Genomic DNA, 20,004 nt, shown 5'->3' on the forward strand with positions numbered 1-20,004 from the left:
AATATGGATAGGATAAATTTGCACGTATTCTCTCCATTGTATGCAAATCTATCTTGTGCATATTCATTATGGTTATCCTTTAAATCTGGTTGGGTGTATCCTGAGGACTGGCTTGAGAAACTTCTAGAGTAACATCTCATACGGTCTCTTCTATTTTCTTCTTCTTCATTTTATTGTCATTTACTTTTGAATGGACAGAAAATTCCATCATCTTCTCATCAGAAACGCAGCAGAAATCTATCAAGCAACAGCTATACTTGTCCTTTTCTATCCCACATCTTAACACTCTGCATTCTTACTTCCACAGCAACGAGAATTACCGAAAACCTCACCACTAAAAATGTTCTGTGTAAACTCTTCTTTCCTTATTTTGAAGATAAAAGAGTAAAAAGAGAGTAAGAAGGAATGAGAAATGCACGTTTTTAGTGGTGATGTTTTTGAGTTCTATTTTTTTTTTTTTTACTGTTGATCTATTTATACTCACAGAACTGAGTTCCCTGTTTTACATTATGGGGGTAATTTGTAAATGTTCGGAACACTAAGATATCCACAAATACATGCCAGATGTACCTACGTACTATTCTGTGATAGTGTGCATTCTACCAATGTGTGTGGTGATGGGAGGACTCTGGGTGTAGCATAGGCAGGAGAAAACAGTTATGTGTATTATGTATAGAATATATACTATAAGTTATGATGTATCACCAGCATTTAGGCACAGACTTTCACTAGGTCAATGACTAGTGTAAGTGCTCATGCCTAAGCACAGTTACACTAATAATCTATAAAGGAAGGGAAGTACCTACTTTCCTTTATACACCTTCCCCCGGATTCTATTTGGGCAGCTCCCAAGATGTGCATGCAACTTAATTGGTTAACGAGCTGTTAACCATCAATAACTGGATGCTAACAACCAATTGACGTTAATTAGAACGGATTAGGATTTGCACATACATCTGAATGCGCGCTAGTCTATAATGCACTAAATCCCACAGTGTGGGACCCAAAAAGGGGTGTGACCATAGGAGGGAGATGAGCGGGTCAGGGGCATTCCAAAAAGTTGCATGCAGTGTTATAGACTAATGGATCGGTGCATCCAATTTGGATGCCAGGATTCAGCAAGTGTAAGTGTGACCCCTAGAGTTGGGCACGGAAATTGGCAATGCTATTCTATAAAGGGTATGCGCTCATTATAGAAATAGTGCTTCATGAGGAGAGTCAACATGGCACCCTAGAGAGCAGATGAGCACAGTGCTCCTCTCTGTTTCAGACCTTATGCCTAAGAGAAGACCGAGGAAGTCTGCTGCTCCATCGGGGAAAGTAAGTAGTACTCTGTCCTATATTCAGCAGAAAATGGAAGCTTTTACTGTGCACTTATCTACCAGGGTAGTCCCGCTTCAAGTGGACGAAGGTGAACGGGAGCCACTCCATTTTGGGTAAATAGCATTTCGCTATCCTCCAAGGAAAGAGAGCCTCTGGGTAATCCTGCATGAAGGCAGAGGAGTGAGGTGGAAATGAGCAGGGCGTCTGTTGAAGACCGCTCGGCTGTCGACCCCTTGGTCCTGGGAATATCGAAGAGTGTTGGCATCCCCAAAGCAGGGTGAAACACAAGCAGGAAGTGATCCCGGAATAGAGAACGTCATCTCAAGTAGTGAGCAAAGGGAAGCCAGAGGAAACCTAAGGATGGAGGCTCAGCTTGGAAGGGTGTAGGCCACTGTTTTTTAACCAGCGAAACCTGCAACATTTACATTAAAGGAAATGTAGAAGACCATTCTTGCTCTGGGTCAGACTAACTTCTCAGACTGCCATATGTCCTGGAAAGATCTCCAACTTAGAACAAAGGGTAAACGAATATGATTCACAGTTAACTTTGGTTCAGAATCTATGTGATACTCTCCCACAGTGCAGCACTTAGAGTCTATATCTGAGGGCCTTGTTAAAGGCCAAGCAAATTTGGAGGTGAAATGTGAGAATCTGAAGAATCAAGTTCAGAGGAGGAATCTCCGCTTGATAAACTGTCCCTATATATTTGGTATTTCTAAGCAAGGTATGTTTAAAAGTTTATGCTATTCAGGCGTTGCATGTGCCAGCCCAGTCAATGCCACCTATATCTAACGTAATCTGACTTCATTTAAGAAAAAAACAAAACAAAACTGGCAGAGATGAAATTGATCAACTGTTTCCTATATCAGAGGATAGTTTAAATCTGACTGCTTTTCTTGAATCATCTAAGGAATAAGTGACAATTCCATCCACACTGGTGGTCACAATGACTTTGGATTACGATCGTGATTGGTTCTTGATGATGTATTTCAGACACAGAGAAACTTTATTTGCATCTTGAAAGTTAGAATTTTAACAGATGATGCAAAGGCAACTTAGAAGCGTTGAACAATTCTGTTGATGAGACCTAGAGTTTTGCTCTAGGGGCTTTTTTCTTAAGTTTCCTTGTAAATGTATGATTAGATATAATAATGAATCTTTTATCTTCTTTGAACCTTCACAACTTATGATGTTTCTGAGTAACTAGATGGTGGCTCAAGGACAAGTTGTGATGGGGCTGCAGGCTTGATTTAGTTTGCATCTCTCTCCGTTGGATAGTTGCATAATATTTGCTCTCTAGGGAATGTTTTCTTTTTGGAGATTTGTTAAGAATTACCTATATTTTATCTCTTTTTTTCTCCCTATTATGGAGGACTTGTGCAATATGTGGTGTTACTTTTATTTCCTCTTTATTACCACCTATTTATTGTCTATCTTCAAGAGATGTCTTGATATGTAATTGAAAAAGTAAATAAAGATTAAAAAAAAAAAAGAATAACGCAGCAATCTTTTCTAGTGCCCATTTTTGAGCGACAATTATAGAATTTCCCCCTTTATGCTGATCAAGCACCATCTGGGCACCTATGTAAAGGTGCACAGTTATAGAATTACCCTTCTCCCCCCCCCCCCCCCCACACACAAGTGCTACTCTATAAAGGGTCACCTATTGGCGCCTACTTTCCTTAATAGCAGGGCTGGGCAACCTATGGCCTGCCATTGAATTTTGTGTGGCCCACAAGACCATGGGAAGTAGATACAGAAAATGTCATTAACCAGAGTCTGGCAAAATACTGTATTTCACAAATATTGTCAAAACAGTCACTCTAGAAATTTGTTTCCATCGTTTTTGGTTACATTTTTACTTACTTATTTAATCACAGAAAGTCTACTGAACTCTGTGCATTTCCAATTCTAACATTACTGTAATGTTGCAGTCCATACTGACTGCACAACAAATAAGGCAGTATATTAAGACTAAATAATAAATGATAATATTGAAATTCATGCAGTCCTCTGTGTATAAAGGTTGCCCCACTCCTGCTTTAAAGAATACTAGTATAACTGCGTATATATGTTTGTATGTGGTCAGCTTGGGCCACGGAACTGGTGTAAATGCTTGCGCCTAAATTCCAGAGATGCGTGCATAGGGTTCCGAATGTTAAGATGCTATTTCCGCACTGAATTTTCAGCGCAAAAATAAAAGTACTCTTAACGGATGCAAGGTGCCAAAACGGGGCAAAATGGCGCAAAACCACACTTACATGCTCATTTACAGAATAGTGCCTAGTGTTTCCGTGTGGATCTGCAAAGGGGGAGTGGCCGTGGGTGGACCGGGCATTCCCTTAAAATGTGCATAGCGTTATAGAATTCAGGGGATCCGCGCTCATCCCAGAATGCCCGTTACACAATACCGTTCAGCGATGAATACTGAACACCATTTATAGAATGTTCCCCATAACTTAACTCATGCGAGGAAGTGTGAGCCCCCAACTAACTGAATGCACACCTACAAACTATGCACAATCGAATACATACATGTAGTTAGAGAATGGCACTTAGCCGGATTATTGCTTTCACCCACGTATTTGCGTCCACTGTCTAGAACTACCTTACTTGCCTTTTCTTCCCTATAGCCGTTCACGGTTGACCTTAACTCGAACTCCTGAACTGCATGATCCCAGGGGGGGTCTGATAAAGGACAGTGAAGTTGGCACTGCTACTATACTGGTAAGATTAGAAAGTATTTCTGCTGTGACACAACTGGAAACTCTTATCTTCTCTGATAGGCAGCATACTACACTCATGTTCGCAATAAATACCATCCAATGTTTTCATATGCCAAACTTCAGTCAGTGCTTGCTTAGAGAAGACTTTAATTTAAGGCACTTCATTCTGAATGATATAAGCTTTCCTGCCACTTACAAGTCACTAAGAGGCTCCTATTGCAAAACCCATTTCGCAATTTGCCTTGTAACATATGTCGTCCCTGTAAAACACATCTGCCTGTTATCATTTTACAAATAAAACTACTGTTATTGCATAGGTCTACACCTGAATAGATAATACATGGAAACTACATTTACAACATGGTTGTAAGTTAAACTAAGAATATTGTTATCAAGTAACAGTTATCTGCATACACAATCTGTACATTTTTTTTACTCAATCATAACTGCTGATATAAACAACAATTTAACAACCATCCTGGGCATCTTTAAGCATTCTGTCGTTAAATTTCAAAGCATATTGATCTTGTCTTTCTGTACCACTAAAAAATAAATATAATTAATAGTTCTATGAAGTCTCATTTTTGTCTATTTCATACTGTACCTTTAAATGTGTTTTTAAAACATTTTCAGGTGAAATAAAATAGAAAGTCACTTTTCGCAGATGCCCCTGCTCTTTCACAAGGCAAGATCCCTGCAAAAAGCTTTCAATCAAGTCTTTACGAGCGAGCGACACACCTCAAACTGAGTTTGAAAAAGGATTTAAACTGCAGCCAGGTTTCAGATGCACTCATTAACAGAATACAAAAAAAAAGGAAAAAAAAAGTACCTCAACTGAGAATCTCACTGAAAAAAAGTCCATGGAAATAAAAAAGTGAACTGTACAAGACGATTTTTAAAATTAAAAAAGGTAAAAGTCAATTATAAATATACAACAAAATCTACTCAGTTTGAAGACTTAATTTGTTTCCTCACTGAAATATATTTAAGAAATATTAGTGCTACTGAGGACTTTTGTTTGCTACAAAATGAATTTCCCATTAAAATTTCTATCACCTTTACAAAACAAAAGCCTTTGGCTAAACCTCAGACCAGGGTGTGTGCATGTATATATAAAAAGACAGAAAAAAAAAACCTTTTGCTTTTCGTAGCAATATGAGTGTTAAAACAAGACCGGAAAGAAAGACCTCACTGTATATTGCAGTTATTGCATTATAAATTCTCCTAGCGTTGTATTACTTTAATACTTTGTGATATGAAACCTAAACCATTTCGATAGATACTCCTTCTTTTAAGGCAGCTCTTTGAAATTAACACATTTCCAAGTAGATACCTCATTTTTTGGTTTCTTTACATTCATTTCTAAGTAATTAATTTACACTAGCCAGACATCAAGGCTGAATAGAGACACAACAGTCTTCTGACCTGTGGTTCTACTGCTTTCAATCCACACGACAGATACTGGTATGCTTGGAGAGCAATACTTTGGAGGCAAGGAGAGATTTGAAATGGAATACATACATTTTGCACAATAAAAAATGTCTATGATGGGCCACTAATGAAAGAAATTCAATTTAAAAGCAAGAGAACCTTAAAAAAATGAATTCTGCTTGAATCTACCGATGAAAAAGGAAGTTGTTTATACAGGGCCCACCCTACTGGTGATTTGCTAACAAGCATGATCGGCCTCGTCCATGCTCACACTACTTCTTCTGCTACTTGCTTTCGAAGCGCCGGGGGACAATGAAGAAAGCAGTGGGTCGGTCACTCCAGAAGAGAGAGTATCATCCATCAGAATGTCTTCCAGTTTGGGTCTTACTTCTCTGGGGACGCTGTAGACCCCAGTGGATTCAGTTAAGTCCTGTAGATTGTTACTAAAACTGATGGTGCCATCCGTGAGATCAAGGGTCGTGGTGCACGAGAGGTCTCGTGAGTGCTGTAAGTTGTCTTGGTTGCAGCTGTCTAAAACCGGCTCCTGTTTGATGACCCGGTTCATCAGGTCTGGAGAGCAAAGACCCACAGAAGGGACAAGGGAGAGTCCGTGTGCTCGAGCCTGCATCTCAAGTTCCTGTAAAAACAAACAGAACCCCCCCCCCAGCAATTGGAATAAATGAATATTGCAAGCTTGCAGTATTTAAATGCTTATAATCTGTTGTTCTGAAAACAAGTGCATCCACAGAGTGTCACTTTAAACAGTTACGTAAAGCCCCAGTGGCATAGCAAGGGGGGGGCGGGACGGGCGGTCCGCCCCAGGTGTCAGCTCAGGGGGGGGGGCTCCCTGCCAGCTCCCCCCCTCGGCGCATCGACACCCCCCCCCCCCCCCCCCCCCCGACCAGCTCCCGCACCCTACCTTTAAAAATAATATCGGGATCCGAGGCGAGGTGCCTGCCCTGCACGTAAAAGAAATGTGGACCGTCGGGCTTTCCCTCACTCTATCTGTCCCGCCCTCTGCTGATGCAACTTCCTATTTCCGCAAGGGCGGGACAGACAGAGCGAGAGAAGGCCCGACGGTCCACATTTCTTTTACGTGCAGGGCAAGCGCGAGGCGCTGAACCTCGCCTCGGATCCCGATATTCTTTTTAAAGGTAGGGTGCGGGAGCTGGTCGGGGGGGGGGGGTGTTGATGCGCCGAGGGGGGGGGGGATGTCATCGTGCTGCACCCGGGGGGGGGGGGGTGCAACAGCGAACCGCCCCGCCCCGGGTGGCAGCCCCCCCTGCTACGCCACTGTAAAGCCCCATAGGCAAGATTTTACTTCGGCTGGTTTTGGAATGTAGATTAAAACATAGTCTAAATTTGTAATTCAACAATATTTTCTTTCTTTCTTTAGATTTATTTAAAGCCTTTTGAAGAAATTCACCGAAGGCAGTGTCCAGCAAAAACAGGGGTCCTTTTACTAAGGTGCACTGAAAAATAGCTTGCAGTAGTGTAGGTGCGGGTTTTGGGTGTGTGCCGATCCATTTTTCAGCGCACCTGTAAAAAAAGCCCCCCCCCCCTTTTATTTTCCTTAAAATGGACGTGCAGCATAATCAAAATTGCCGCGCGTCCATTTTGAGTCTGCGACCTTACCACCAGCCATTGACTTAGCGGTAAAGTCCCAGGCGGTAATGACCTACACGCGCCAAATGCCACTTTGCGCATGTCCGATACGCGCAACCGAAAATAAAAAAATTATTTTTCGGCTGCTCATATTGGACGTATGCCAAAATGAAATTGCCGCAAGAGCCATTCGGTAGCTGGGCGGTAACTCCATTTTGGCACACGTTGGGCGTGTGCAGAGTCTTACATGGCTTAATAAAAGGCCCTCACAATCTGGACATAGGCAATAAATACTTTCAGCAGAAAAACTATTCAAATGACAGTATATATTGTATCTTAGCGCGTATCCTTCCGGCACCTAACTTTGGGCGCCATTCACTGAAATCCGGCCTAAGTGTTTACAATGGGATTTAATGCATGACAGCCACTTTTGCCATCTACTAAAATCCATGTTAAACATCTACTGCAGATTAATAAATAGACTCCTTTATCACCTGTTGTCACAGGTACCCACTTAGATTTAACCTTCTTGTAAAAGACTTATACACGGATTGAAAGAACGCTGCAAACTGCTCTGAACATCTTTGGATAAGCAGTCTAAAAATCCAAATTAGCAGTAGTTCTGCCTCTCTTAACCCCATAAAGCCACCCAGGGAATCACAGTTCTCCAGCAGTTTCACGGGGACCACTGGGCAACTGCCAGAGAGCTGGGTGCCCAGCACTGAACAGAAAGCTTCAAACTGTGGAGAAAATAAGCTTGCATGTCAATATTTTTCCGCTTCTGAAAGTGGGAAGCATGACATTTCAGTGCCAGATGCTTGCAGGGGGAGCAATTTTTTCTGGAGGTTAGGTGGGTACATGTCTTTAAACTAGAATTAGCCATTCTATCGCAGAAGAGGTGAGATGCTAGTTTGCACCATGCAAACCTGACACATATAACGTTAAACTCTTACAGCAAATGACATCTATACATGTTCCACACATACATCTGTTACAATAGCTGATGCTGCAAATAAGCGGCACTCACCGGACTCTAGATCCAAAGAATGCACTAAGATCTTCTTTAAGCTCACATACAACATATTCAATGCACACCTGCTATTTGTGTTTTCTACAAAATGAGACCAAATAAAGTGAAAGCTATATCCAACATGATCAAAAAAGAAAGAATATCCCACAATAAATAAATCATTCAATGGGGAATATAAATATTAATGTGAAAAGTGGGTGACTCTCAGTTACCTAAGCTAGGACGCCAACAGCGTCTGAAGCTTACTAGGATAACAAGAACTCTGAGCACTATGGATTAAATGCTATAGCATTTGATACCTAGATACATCTTTGAGTTCACCCCCCTTTCATGTGTGCATGTGATAGTGAACAACTAAAGTATCCCCAACTCCAATATACAATGTCCCCGAATCAAGCAAAGGAGGAAAAAATTCCCAAAATGCTTCAATGAACTGTAAAATTACTTACCTTCCAAGTTCAGAAACCCTTCAGAAAGTTCAATAAGTTCTAATTGAACTTTTTGAAGGGTTTCTGAACTTGAAGATAAGTAATTTCCTTGAACTTTCTGAAGGGTTTCTGAACTTGGAAGGTAAGTAATTTTACAGTTCATTGAAGCAATTTGGGAATTTTTTCCTCCTTTGCTTGATTCGGGGACATTGTATATTGGAGTTGGGGATACTTTAGTTGTTCACTATCACATGCACACATGAAAGGGGGGTGAACGCAAAGATGTATCTAGGTATCAAATGCTATAGCATTTAATCCATAGTGCTCAGAGTTCTTGTTATCCTAGTAAGCTTCAGACGCTCTTGGTGTCATAGCTTAGGTAACTGAGAGTCACCCACTTTTCACATTAATATTTGTGTTTTCTAATTTTCTTCATGCATCAACACCTGTCCTAGTCTAAATTGCTAAAAGGCATTATTTATAGGAGAACGCTTCACACAGAAACGTCTATTTCTCGGCCAACCTGAATTCTCAGCAGCAGATGCCGGTTGGCATGCTCCAGTTTCTTCTGCCGGTTCTCGAGCTCTTTCGTGCGCTGCTGTTCCCTCTGCAGTTTTCGGATGTAATCTACGGAGGCTTTCAAAATGGTTCCCTTGTTCCACCGCATGTCCCTGAAAATAATCAAATCCCCCACAAAAATTTTTTTTTTAGAGGCTGTCTTAGTTGAAAGCAAAGCAACACACAGGAGGGTCTGTTCAACATGCAAATTCATCCAAGACCAGAATTAAATGCCAGCATGATGCCACGTTTCTAACCTGCCTCCTCACTAACACACTGCCAACAGTTTCTGAACCAGTTCATTTCTGTTGCTTTTCTTACAAACTTAGGGGCCCTTTATTGAAATGTATTAAGCACTTAACATGCAGCTTGTGAAAACTGGGATTACTTTAATCAGTGGGATTTGAATTAGAGACTTAAGTATATGCATTGTTAAATAACTTCTGTTTTTTAAAAGAGAAAGAATGTAATCAGATGTATTATTTCTAACTAATATTGGACAATAAGTATGTTTTCAATGAAATGATTTGACTATACACCGTATTAGCCTTGAAGAAGCCAACCAGATTATCAATGTGGAATAATGAATTAGACGAGTAATAATCTGTGGATAATCAGGTTAATACCACTTTTTTTTCTGTTTACTGTTTAATTGATCTCCTTGTCTTGTTTCACTCTCCCTATTTAGTGGTCTAAGGAAGAGAATAGAATTACCTGACTGAAATAATTCCTATATATTACTTTCTCTGTATTTCCGGCAAGTTGTTTTATCGCTTGTAAAAATTTAAATGGTTATAAATAAAAAATTTTAAATTTTAACATGCAGCTTACCATGTGGAAACTACTAGCGTACAACTACATTAATATGTTTTGAGGTATTTTAACAGTTATCACACGGTAAACTGTGCATTAAGAGGGAGAAGTCAGTAAAAGTTGCCCAAAGCTAGGCTAAGTGTGATTTTTTATAATGGCAGGTCCACACAGAACAGCTATTATAAAATACTAGCTTAAGTACTCATTTTTGCACCTAACTTTAGATGCGATTGCATAGCCAGCCAAAGGCTGGTATAAATGCTCATACCTAACTACTACAGAAACAATCCCAGAAAACAAATATTATATTATAAATTATCCAACTCAAGTGCAACAGTGAATATAAAAAAACTTTAGAATTTTTTTTTTTTTTTTACATTTTATCATTTGTAGCTACCCAGAAGCCTGGCTAGTTGAATGCATCTATTTTTTCTCAAATGCAAATGCTGCCCCTTCATCATTAATACAAGTTTTGTAGAAATTCCTTCTTAAAAGCACATATTCAGAAATGATAATAAAAACCAATAAACTACTTAGCTTTCAAGCTGTCAAAATTGAAGCCTCTGCTAACATGGCCAGGTTTCGATTGCTTCATCAGGGTAGAGGTCTGAACCACATTGCTGCAACACTTCTTCCCTGATGAAGCTACTTTTGGGGCATCCCCGCAGTGGAGTCGGCACTTAACCAGTTAAAGATAAGTGCATAAACAGGACCGCATAAAAGGCAGTCCCTACCTTTACGTTGTTCTTTATATCGCACTTAACCAGCTACATTTTGGCTACTCCGTGTACCCAGAAATTCAATGCCAGAGCCCAGACATGGCCAGCATTGAATTTCAGGGTATAAAGCCAGGGGCAGCAAGCAAACTGTGATCACTGCTGGTTGGTTGATTATCAGGCCCTTTGTTTTTGTCATTTTAGCATGCAGTGTGCTGTTTTAGCATGCGTTAGCACATCAAAAGCAAACTAGAAAACATTAATCCACAAGATTATCCATGACGAATCTCTAAGCTATATGCTCAATTTGATTGACCTTCCAACCAGAAACATGTCTGAATCTTTGCGAAATTACCTCAACCTGCATTACCCCAACTGCAAAGGACTCAAGTACAAAACCTATTATGGATCCAACTTCTCCTTCCTAGGCAGCCAACTCTGGAATGCCCTCCCCAGACCTATCCGATCAATCTGTGACTATCTACCCTTCCGGAAAGCACTAAAAACCTATTTATTCAAGCAAACCTACCCAAATGACCTAGACTAATCTCATGAACCCATCTACCTAATACTTAACCATGTGATAAAGACATTGACCCAAACTATATCTCCCAACTTACTCCCTTCTCCATTACCTATCTCTCCCTACTCATCTCTTCTATTTTTCTGATATATTCAACTTTTACTTTCTCCAACAATATTCTGTATTCCCTATTACTATGTAAGCCACATTGAACCTGCTTTGAGTGGGAAAGCGCGGGATACAAGTGTAATAATAATAAAAAAAAAGGAAGATGAAAAAAACCCCAAACACTTTTGTGTATCCGCACCCTTCCCGACTCTCAGTTTCAAGCATGAGAAATCTAATGGCTATGCTGGCAATCTAACTGACATGAACAAGGGGAAAACACTAATTGGTTTGAAGCCTCTTCCCCACCCTCATCCCCCAAATTAATTAGTTTTCTATTTTCTATTAAAATTAAAGGAACAAAGGGAATCTCTAGAAGCAAACAGATAATTTTATAAAATCATTTCTGCATGTAATGACATGTGATATGAATTGAAAGTAGGACCACTTTAGCTGCATTTATTTGAATGACATTTGGGATTCATGCACATCACTCCATTGTTTCTTATAAAACAGCATCAAGCGTAAAAGCACATGCGATGTCATGAACACACATACTTGTATCGTAGGCACCATCGGGAGCACTGGCTGAGCGAAGTTCACAAGTATGCACAATGATTGTAAACCACACTAATCTGTGGGCATCCTTGCACAATTTGGGCTACATTCTATATATGGCGCCTAAAAATATCCACTTAAACGGTATTCCAAAAGCCACGTCTAAAGTTTGGCGCGATTTATTGAATAAAGGCTTAAACGGAGAGGTCGCACAGAAATTAGGCTCAGCCATTTGCACCAATGAAAACGTGGTGCAAATGCCTGCACCTAAATTTACATGTGGAGCACCCATATTCTGTAATTACGCACATAACTCACAACCACGCCATTCCATCCCAAAACTCCCAAGATTCTCCCATTTCTGCACCCCCTTTTTTTGCACCATGCATAAATTTTAAACGTGGCTCTCACACCTAAATTTATGCGCATAGGTCCCAATTAAATCTAATTAGTGCCAATAATTGCTTGTTAAAAGCCAATTGTTGGCACTAATTGGCTCAGTAGGCCATTGAATTGCATGCACAAATTAGGAACGCACCTAAATTTGCGCATGCAATTTTTTTGCGACTTTTATAGAATCGGTGGGTTTACACACTGTGCCTGAATTTAAGGCATAATTTCTGCCACTAGGCACCTATGTGTCTTTATTAAATAGCACCCACGTAAGCACCCAGTTATAAAATTAGCCTTAAAAAGGGCTACTCAAGATTTTAGGTGTCAATGACAGCATTTTCTGTGCTTTTATACTTGAAGAACAAAGTCACAGCGGAAGAGACAGAAAAGATGATGCTCAAGAACTTCTACTGGACTAAAAAAGTTCACAGCAAAAGTTTAACAACACAATATGGACTCGACACGAGTTGTGTTTCGGCCACTCTGGCCAGCCTCAGGAGTCCCTAAAATAATACATAACATATATATGATAAAAATAAACAGTAAAATATAACGACTGTATATGAGATATATATAGATAGAATAAATTAATACAAACAGCGAAAAAGACCAAAATTGCTCATGCAAATGATATCATCTCTCTATATAAAACGCACCTCCAACGTTCGAATGAAGCCTCTTTTAGCCAAAAGTGAAGGGGGTGAGATCGCATTGTGTCTGCCCCGCCCACGCGTCAAACGTGATGACGTCGAGGGCGGAGCAATGACACTCAACCAATCGCAACGCTCGGCAGCGAAGCGTCAGGGAAGGAGGCGGCGCTCTCAACGTCTAGCCTTCCCTTCGCTGTGTTCCGCCTTCTTCTGACGTCAAGGATGACGTCAAAAGAAGGCGGAACACAGCGAAGGGAAACCTAGACGTCGGGAGCACCGCCTCCTTCCCTGACGCTTCGCTGCCGGAACCGCCACGGAGGTACATTTAAAAACAAGAAAAAAAAAAAAAAACCATGTTGGGGGGAGCGAAGAGGGTGGCCACAAAAGAAAAACAATGGGAGCGGGAGGGCAAGGGAGAAACGACACCATGGATGCGAAGGGGGGGGGGGGGGGGGGGGGAGAAGAGGGCGGCCCAGGCTGGGAGTGGGACATGGGAGAGAGAGGAGCATGGATGCAAGGGGGGGTCATGGAAGGGAGACAGGGGACTTGCTGGAAAACGATGAATGGAGGCGGCAGGGGACAGAGGAGCATGGATTGGGAGGGCAGGGCTCAGGGAGAGAGGGCAATTGCTGGAAAGGGATGAATGGAGGGGGCAGGGGACAGAGGAGCATGGATGGGCATGGATTGGGAGGGCAGGACTCAGGGAGAGAGGGAAATTGCTGGATAGGGATGAATAGAGGGGACAGATGGGCATGGATGGATATGGATTGCAGGGCAGGCCTCACGGAGACAGGGCAATTGCTGGATAGGGAAAAATGGAGGGGCCAGGTGACAGATGAGCATGGATGGGCATGGATTGGAAGGGCAGGACTCAGGGAGACGGGAATTGCTGAATAGGGATGAATGGAGGGGACAGATGGGCATGGATGCATATGGATTGCAGGGCAGGCCTCAGGCAGAGAGGGGAAATGCTGGATAGGGAAAAATGGAGGGGCGAGGTGACAGATGAGCATGGATGGGCATGGATTGGAAGGGCAGGACTCAGGGAGAGGGGAATTGCTGGATAGGGATGAATGGAGGGCACAGATGGGCATGGATGCATATGGATTGCAGGGCAGGCCTCAGGCAGAGAGGGGAATTGCTGGATAGGGATGAATGGAGGGGCCAGGTGAAAGAGGAGCATGGATTGGAAGGGCAGGACTCAGGGAGAGGGGAATTGCTGGATAGGGATGAATGGAGGGGACACATGGCCATGGATGGATATGGATTGCAGGGCAGGCCTCAGGCAGAGAGGGGAAATGCTAGATAGGGAAAAATGGAGGGGCCAGGTGACAAAGGAGCATGGATGGGCATGGATTGGAAGGGCAGGACTCAGGGAGAGGGGAATTGCTGGATAGGGATGAATGGAGGGGACAGATGGCCATGGATGCATATGGATTGCAGGGCAGGCCTCAGGGAGACAGCGGAATTGCTGGATAGGGATGAATGGAGGGGCCAGGTGACAGAGGAGCATGGATTGGACTCACACTTTCACTCTGACTCTCAAACACTCACTCTCACATACACTCTCCCAAACACACACACTCCGAGGAAAACCTTGCTAGCGCCCGTTTCATTTGTGTCAGAAACGGGCCTTTTTTACTAGTATATACATAAACAATCTCATGTGACTTAAAAACAAGTAAAAACATCTAGGAATCCATATATTTTTATGTGTTTTCCCTAAGATTGTACAGAAATGACTATTACATAAAAATGAGAAGGTAATCAAAATGCAAAAAAAAATAAAACTCAAACATACAGATAGGTATACTTGAAGAAGCATAAAGTATAAAATTTCAGGGCACGTTCTTCCCCCACAGATATTCAGGTGAAACAAATTTTACACCTTACTTACGGATCATTTGACTTGGGTATCAAAGTGCCTAATTCTTTAATACGATCATTGATGTTAAACCTCCTTCTCCGTTCAACTACAAGAGATGAAGATTAAGAATTTTACTTTCAAAATTACTAATTGTTTCAAGGTAAAACAATTTAGGAAGCATTCCTGTTCTTTTCGTTATTAAATCTTAATAGGACAAATTTCCGTCTGTGTGCACTCAGTGTATTACTTAGGAAAGGCTATCCCAGAGTTGAACTTCAGGATCTTTCTATAGAGGTTTAATCTTAAGCATAGACATTATTTCAAAATCCATGAAGCAGGATAAAGCTTTAGACAGAGTCAGTTGGAAGCAGGTTGATCAGTCAGTCATCCACAACATGGAAACCAACCACATACAAATTCTAAATGACAAAACCAAAGGTGGTCAACTGTGTAAATCCATCAACTGAAAGTTTCAACTGTGTCACCGGTAGTCTCACTTATGGGTCAAGAATTGGTCTTATTTGTTATTAAGTAGATTAAGTGAAATGGATATAAGTGGTTTGATTATAAATTGGTTTTCCCACTTTTTAAAAAATAGATCATATTTTGTCTTGGAAAATGGAGTAAAATCAGAAAGTTGGTGGTCAAACTGCAGGGTTCCTCAGGGTTCCCCTCTGTCCCCCCAGCTTTTTAATCTTTACATGAGTCCTTTAGGAGATTATTTGTGACATACCTGTGCTCCTGTCCTAAACATGATTCTGTAGATGAGATTATTTCTGTTGTAAAACACTACATTGCAATAGTTGAAAGTTGGGCTATGTCCAATTGTCTTAAATTGAATGTTAAAACAACTAAACTATTATGGTTTGGGAATCAGCAGCGTGTTTTAGAGAGTCAATTGTTTTGAGCTCTGGAATCTCTTTGAAATTTGAAACCAAGTCCAGGGTTCTAGGAATTAAGTACATAAGTAAATGATGTCATTTCTATCTGAAGTGCTATGGTTTACATTGACAATCATGTAAATTCCCTTCCTCCGCTTTGCACCTTAAGCCAGAAAACTCCAACAATACCTTGAAAGACCTTACGTTACCGTTCGGAGGGCTACACTATCCTACACTAAGCCTGGGGAATTGGGTTTGATTCGCACTACAGCTCCTTGTGACTCTGGGCAAGTCACTTAACCCTCCATTGCCCCTGGTACAAAATAAGTACCTGAATATATGTAAACTGCTTTGAAGGTAGTTGCAAAAACCTCAGAAAGGCGGTATATCAAGTCCCATTTCCCTTTCCCTATTTGAGATTCTACATGGAATGTTGCTACTATTGGAGATTCTAGATGGAATGTTGCTACTATTGAGATTCTACATGGAATGTTGCTATTCCACTAGCAACATTCCATGTAGAAGCTTGCCCTTGTAGATCAGCAACGCAGCCGCGCAGGCTTCTGTTTCTGTGAGTCTGAGAGAAACAGAAGCCTGAGCGGCCGCGTTGCTGATCTGCAAGGGCAGGCTTCTACATGGAATGTTGCTAGTGGAGGAGTAGCCTAGTGGTTAGTGCAGTGGACTTTGATCCTGGGGAACTGAGTTTGATTCCCACTGCAGCACCTTGTGACTCTGCGCAAGTCACTTAACCCTCCATTGCCCCAGGTACAAACAAGTACCTGCATATACTATGTAAACCGCTTTGAATATAATTGCAAAAAAAAAGTGCACTCTTCCAAGATACAACATTTCTTTAAACTAACTTTTGTTTCTATTTTAACTAAAGGTTTCACATTAATTAATAAAAACTGCAAAGGGAAAATTGCAGTTGTTAAGATTTCACATTCAATAAAACATATGCTGCAACTACATTAAAAATATACCATTAATATTCAGTGCTACTTTAACACCAGTACTTCGTTTGATGCTAACTTTTATGCTATGTGAAATGACTGGCATGTTTCCGATAAAAATGTCTAATTAATTTACACAGAACAGTATTGTCAATCAAAATGCAGTATGAAGAACCTACAGACAAATATATATATGAAATGAATCAGCAACGTACTTAAATTGTGATTGTCCTTCTTTTGCCTTTCTTTAGCCAACGCTCTTGCTTCCGATTCTAAAAGTACAATAAATATTTGATGAGAAAAAGTTAAAAATCTGGGAGGATGAAACAGTAAAGTAACTTGAATTCATTTCGCCTCACGATTATATAATGATTCCTCTAAGAGGCATTTTCTCTAACACAATATTATCATTCATGGCCGAGTTGGATTGCTCCCTTAGGGCACTTTTTACAAAGCGGCGGTAAGCCCAATGCAGGCTTACCGCTCGCTAAACAAGAAGTATTGCCAGGCTACCGCAGCAGCCCGGCGGTACTTCCCACCCCCAGCGCACCGTCATATCCGGTGCTACAAAAAAATATTTATTTTTGTAGCACCTAGATGTACCCGGCGGTAATCGGGCAGCGCACGGTTACTGCCGGGTTAGTGTGGGAGCCCTTACCGCCACCTCACTGGGTGGTGGTAAGGGCTCCCCCCTGAAATGGCCGTGCGACAAGTGCTTTACTTGCCACATGGCCATTTCCTGCAGAAAAGAAAGACTACCTTCTTACTAGCTGTAGTAAAAGGTGGCCTCGGCACCTTTTGCTGCAGCTTGGTAAAAGGACCCTTTAGTTTTTTTGGAATATCTGTGCAGGCTGTAATACCTTTTTAAAAGGCCAAAATCAATGGCCAAAAAGTGAAAATAGTGTTGTCACTTATTCGCTTTTCACATATCTGAAAGAGACTTGTAAGTCTCCAAAGCTCCATGTACTGCAACACCTTTCTATTTTGGTGCTTTGAAAGGTATCACAACTTACAAAGTTTCCCCCACAACCAACAATATGGCTTCTAGGACCTTTCCTTAATTTTGCAGCTGTAATCCTCTGCTATTGAAAAGGCTGAATTACGAGAAGGAAAAAAAAGTTTGAAATAAAGGTTGCAACATGAGGAAAAATAAAAGGAGTGTGTCCACCGAGCAAACAAACACTGCAAATTATTTAAGCTCTTCAACAGATTCCTAAAAGCTACAAAAAGGATGAAAAAGGAGGAGAAGTTACAAGGCAAGACCTGCAGATTAAAAGAATAAATTTGGTCTAGTCAAGAAAGAGAAAAAACTCAGAAAGTATTCTAAAACAATAAGAGATTTCTATTCGCGGAGATATTTCAGTTTAAATTATAGTACCAGAGGGGTAGAAATTCAGCCAGTGACGGTGAACTCAGTTTTAACCACCGCTGGCATCAGAACTTAATATTCAGGTTTATGCAGTCGACTACCTCTTATGCAGTTAAGTGATATTAACTGCCTAAGCCAGACTGCATAAATATAGGATTGTGTTTTATGCAGTCCGATACGGTTGCTTAACTTAGGGGTCCTTTTACTAAGGTGCGTCGAAAAGTGGTGTGTGCTACTGTAGATGCACGCAGGTCCATTTTTCAGCGCACCTGCAAAAAAGGCCTTTTTTTGCCGAAAACGGATGCATGGCAAAATAAAAATTGGCATGTGTCCATTTTGGGCTCCATTGACTTAGTAGTAAGGTCTTGATGCGTTAACCGGGCGGTAATCGTACCGCCCGGTTTGCGCCACAAAGTAGAAAAGAAAAAATATTTTCTGCCACGTGTATCGGATGCGTGTAAAAAAATGGAATTACCACCCGGGGCTCACAGTAGCCGTGTGGTAGTTCCAAATTCACGCACGTTGAATGCCCATAGGTGCCGATGCGCCTTCGTAAAAGGGACCCTTAGGCAGTTAAGTGCTAAATATCAGCACAACCACATAAGTGCCAACTCTGTCCCCGGACCACCCACAAAATAGCTGGCTTTCACTTTAGCCATCTGTGGCGACATCCAACAGCACTAACCAGTTAACTGTCACTGAATATCAGTGGATAGCACCGTACAAGCGATTCAACTGGCCAGGAGCCGATTCTAGCTGGTTAAATCACTTTGAATATCGACATATTTCAAGCAAGAAGAGGAGGAGGAGGGAGAAAGACAGGTAAACAATTCAGCTGGGGCAAAATTTGGAATTGTGAAAAAAAAACTGCCTGAACAGAAATATTTTGAAATTGTGGAAATAAAAAAAACAGTCCGAGGATGAAACTGGAGTTTAAAGGTAGAAAAAGAAGCCTTGATGGGAAAGGGAAGAGGAGGAAGGCAAGGGTTGGACAGCATACTGAACAGGTCTTGAAGGAGGATGGATTCAAGAGATGCACTATGGAAGGATGGAGGGGTCACAAGATTATTATTACACTAGAACTTGGTACACTATCATTCTCTCTCCAACTCATATTACTCTGGAGATTATCACCATTACATCAACACCCCCACCCCCTATGACCAAGAGAAGAATTTTGAGTGAGCTTTTGGCACGTTCACCCACCCATGCAAGCAAAGCCATGGAGTACCCTTGGTGTTCACATCCTCTCCATCCTTTCAGAGTTTGGGAAAAAAGCTAAGGGCTTTTCTTAAATTCAAAGATTTGATTTTGAGGAAAATCTGTTTTATTATACCATTCATTATTCTTGTGGTTATACATATTCACTTTTATTACCTGTACTGCGCCATGAGTGACTTGCGTCAGAATGGCGCACTAAAAATAAAAACAATTATTAATGATCATGATAGCCAAGTTGTTCGATATCATAAATGTCTCAGAAATATCAACGACTATTGCTATATTTTGATTCACACTTGACATGTTCTCTTAGTACCAGCTCTGCACCACCATCACATTCCAAGTCCTGTTTTGAGCAATCTCATCCTTACACCTGCAAAACGGTGTGCAGAAAGAATCTTATCGCCACCACCCGGAATAAGATACAAATATCTGCCTGCTGCAGCAGCCCAGTAGTTAGAGCAGCAGAATAAGAACCAGGGAGGCTAGCACTCAAATCCTGCCTCTTACACTGGTATTCCTTATGACCTTGGACAAGTTCCTGGAGGAAAAGTCCATAGTCTTATTGAGAAGGACATGAGAGAAGCCACTTGTTGCCCTGAGATTTGTAGCATGGAATGTTGTTACTCTTTGGGGATTCCAGAATGTTGCTACTCTTTGGGGATTCCAGAATGTTGCTACTCTTTGGTATTCCGGAATGTTGCTACTAATTGGGTTTCTGCTAGATACTTGTGACCTGATTGGCCAGTGCTGGTCGCAGGATACTAGGCTAGATGGACCACTGATCTGACCCAGTATGGCTATTCCTATGTTCTTATGTCATCCTTCATTGCTGTGATCCCACCTGGGCAGGG

The 20,004-nt window shown here is 41.4% G+C and overlaps 1 protein-coding gene across 5 annotated transcripts in view; it reads right to left on the reverse strand.

The window, feature by feature from the left end:
• Positions 1 to 447: 447 nt before the first annotated feature.
• The window catches only part of MITF (melanocyte inducing transcription factor), a 244,566-nt gene continuing 225,009 nt past the window's right edge, over positions 448 to 20,004 (reverse strand). For all 5 annotated transcript variants that reach the window (XM_030208542.1, XM_030208545.1, XM_030208540.1 and 2 more), the window contains exons 7-11: positions 19,307 to 19,345; positions 16,776 to 16,832; positions 14,757 to 14,832; positions 9,067 to 9,214; positions 448 to 6,117 (exon numbers count right to left, since the gene is read on the reverse strand). In XM_030208542.1, coding sequence (XP_030064402.1) covers positions 5,719 to 6,117; positions 9,067 to 9,214; positions 14,757 to 14,832; positions 16,776 to 16,832; positions 19,307 to 19,345 — 719 coding nt within the window. In that variant the 3' untranslated portion in view covers positions 448 to 5,718. The remainder of the gene's footprint in view (positions 6,118 to 9,066; positions 9,215 to 14,756; positions 14,833 to 16,775; positions 16,833 to 19,306; positions 19,346 to 20,004) is intronic.

Source organism: Microcaecilia unicolor, chromosome 6, assembly GCF_901765095.1.
Source record: "Microcaecilia unicolor chromosome 6, aMicUni1.1, whole genome shotgun sequence".
Lineage (NCBI taxonomy): Eukaryota > Metazoa > Chordata > Amphibia > Gymnophiona > Siphonopidae > Microcaecilia > Microcaecilia unicolor.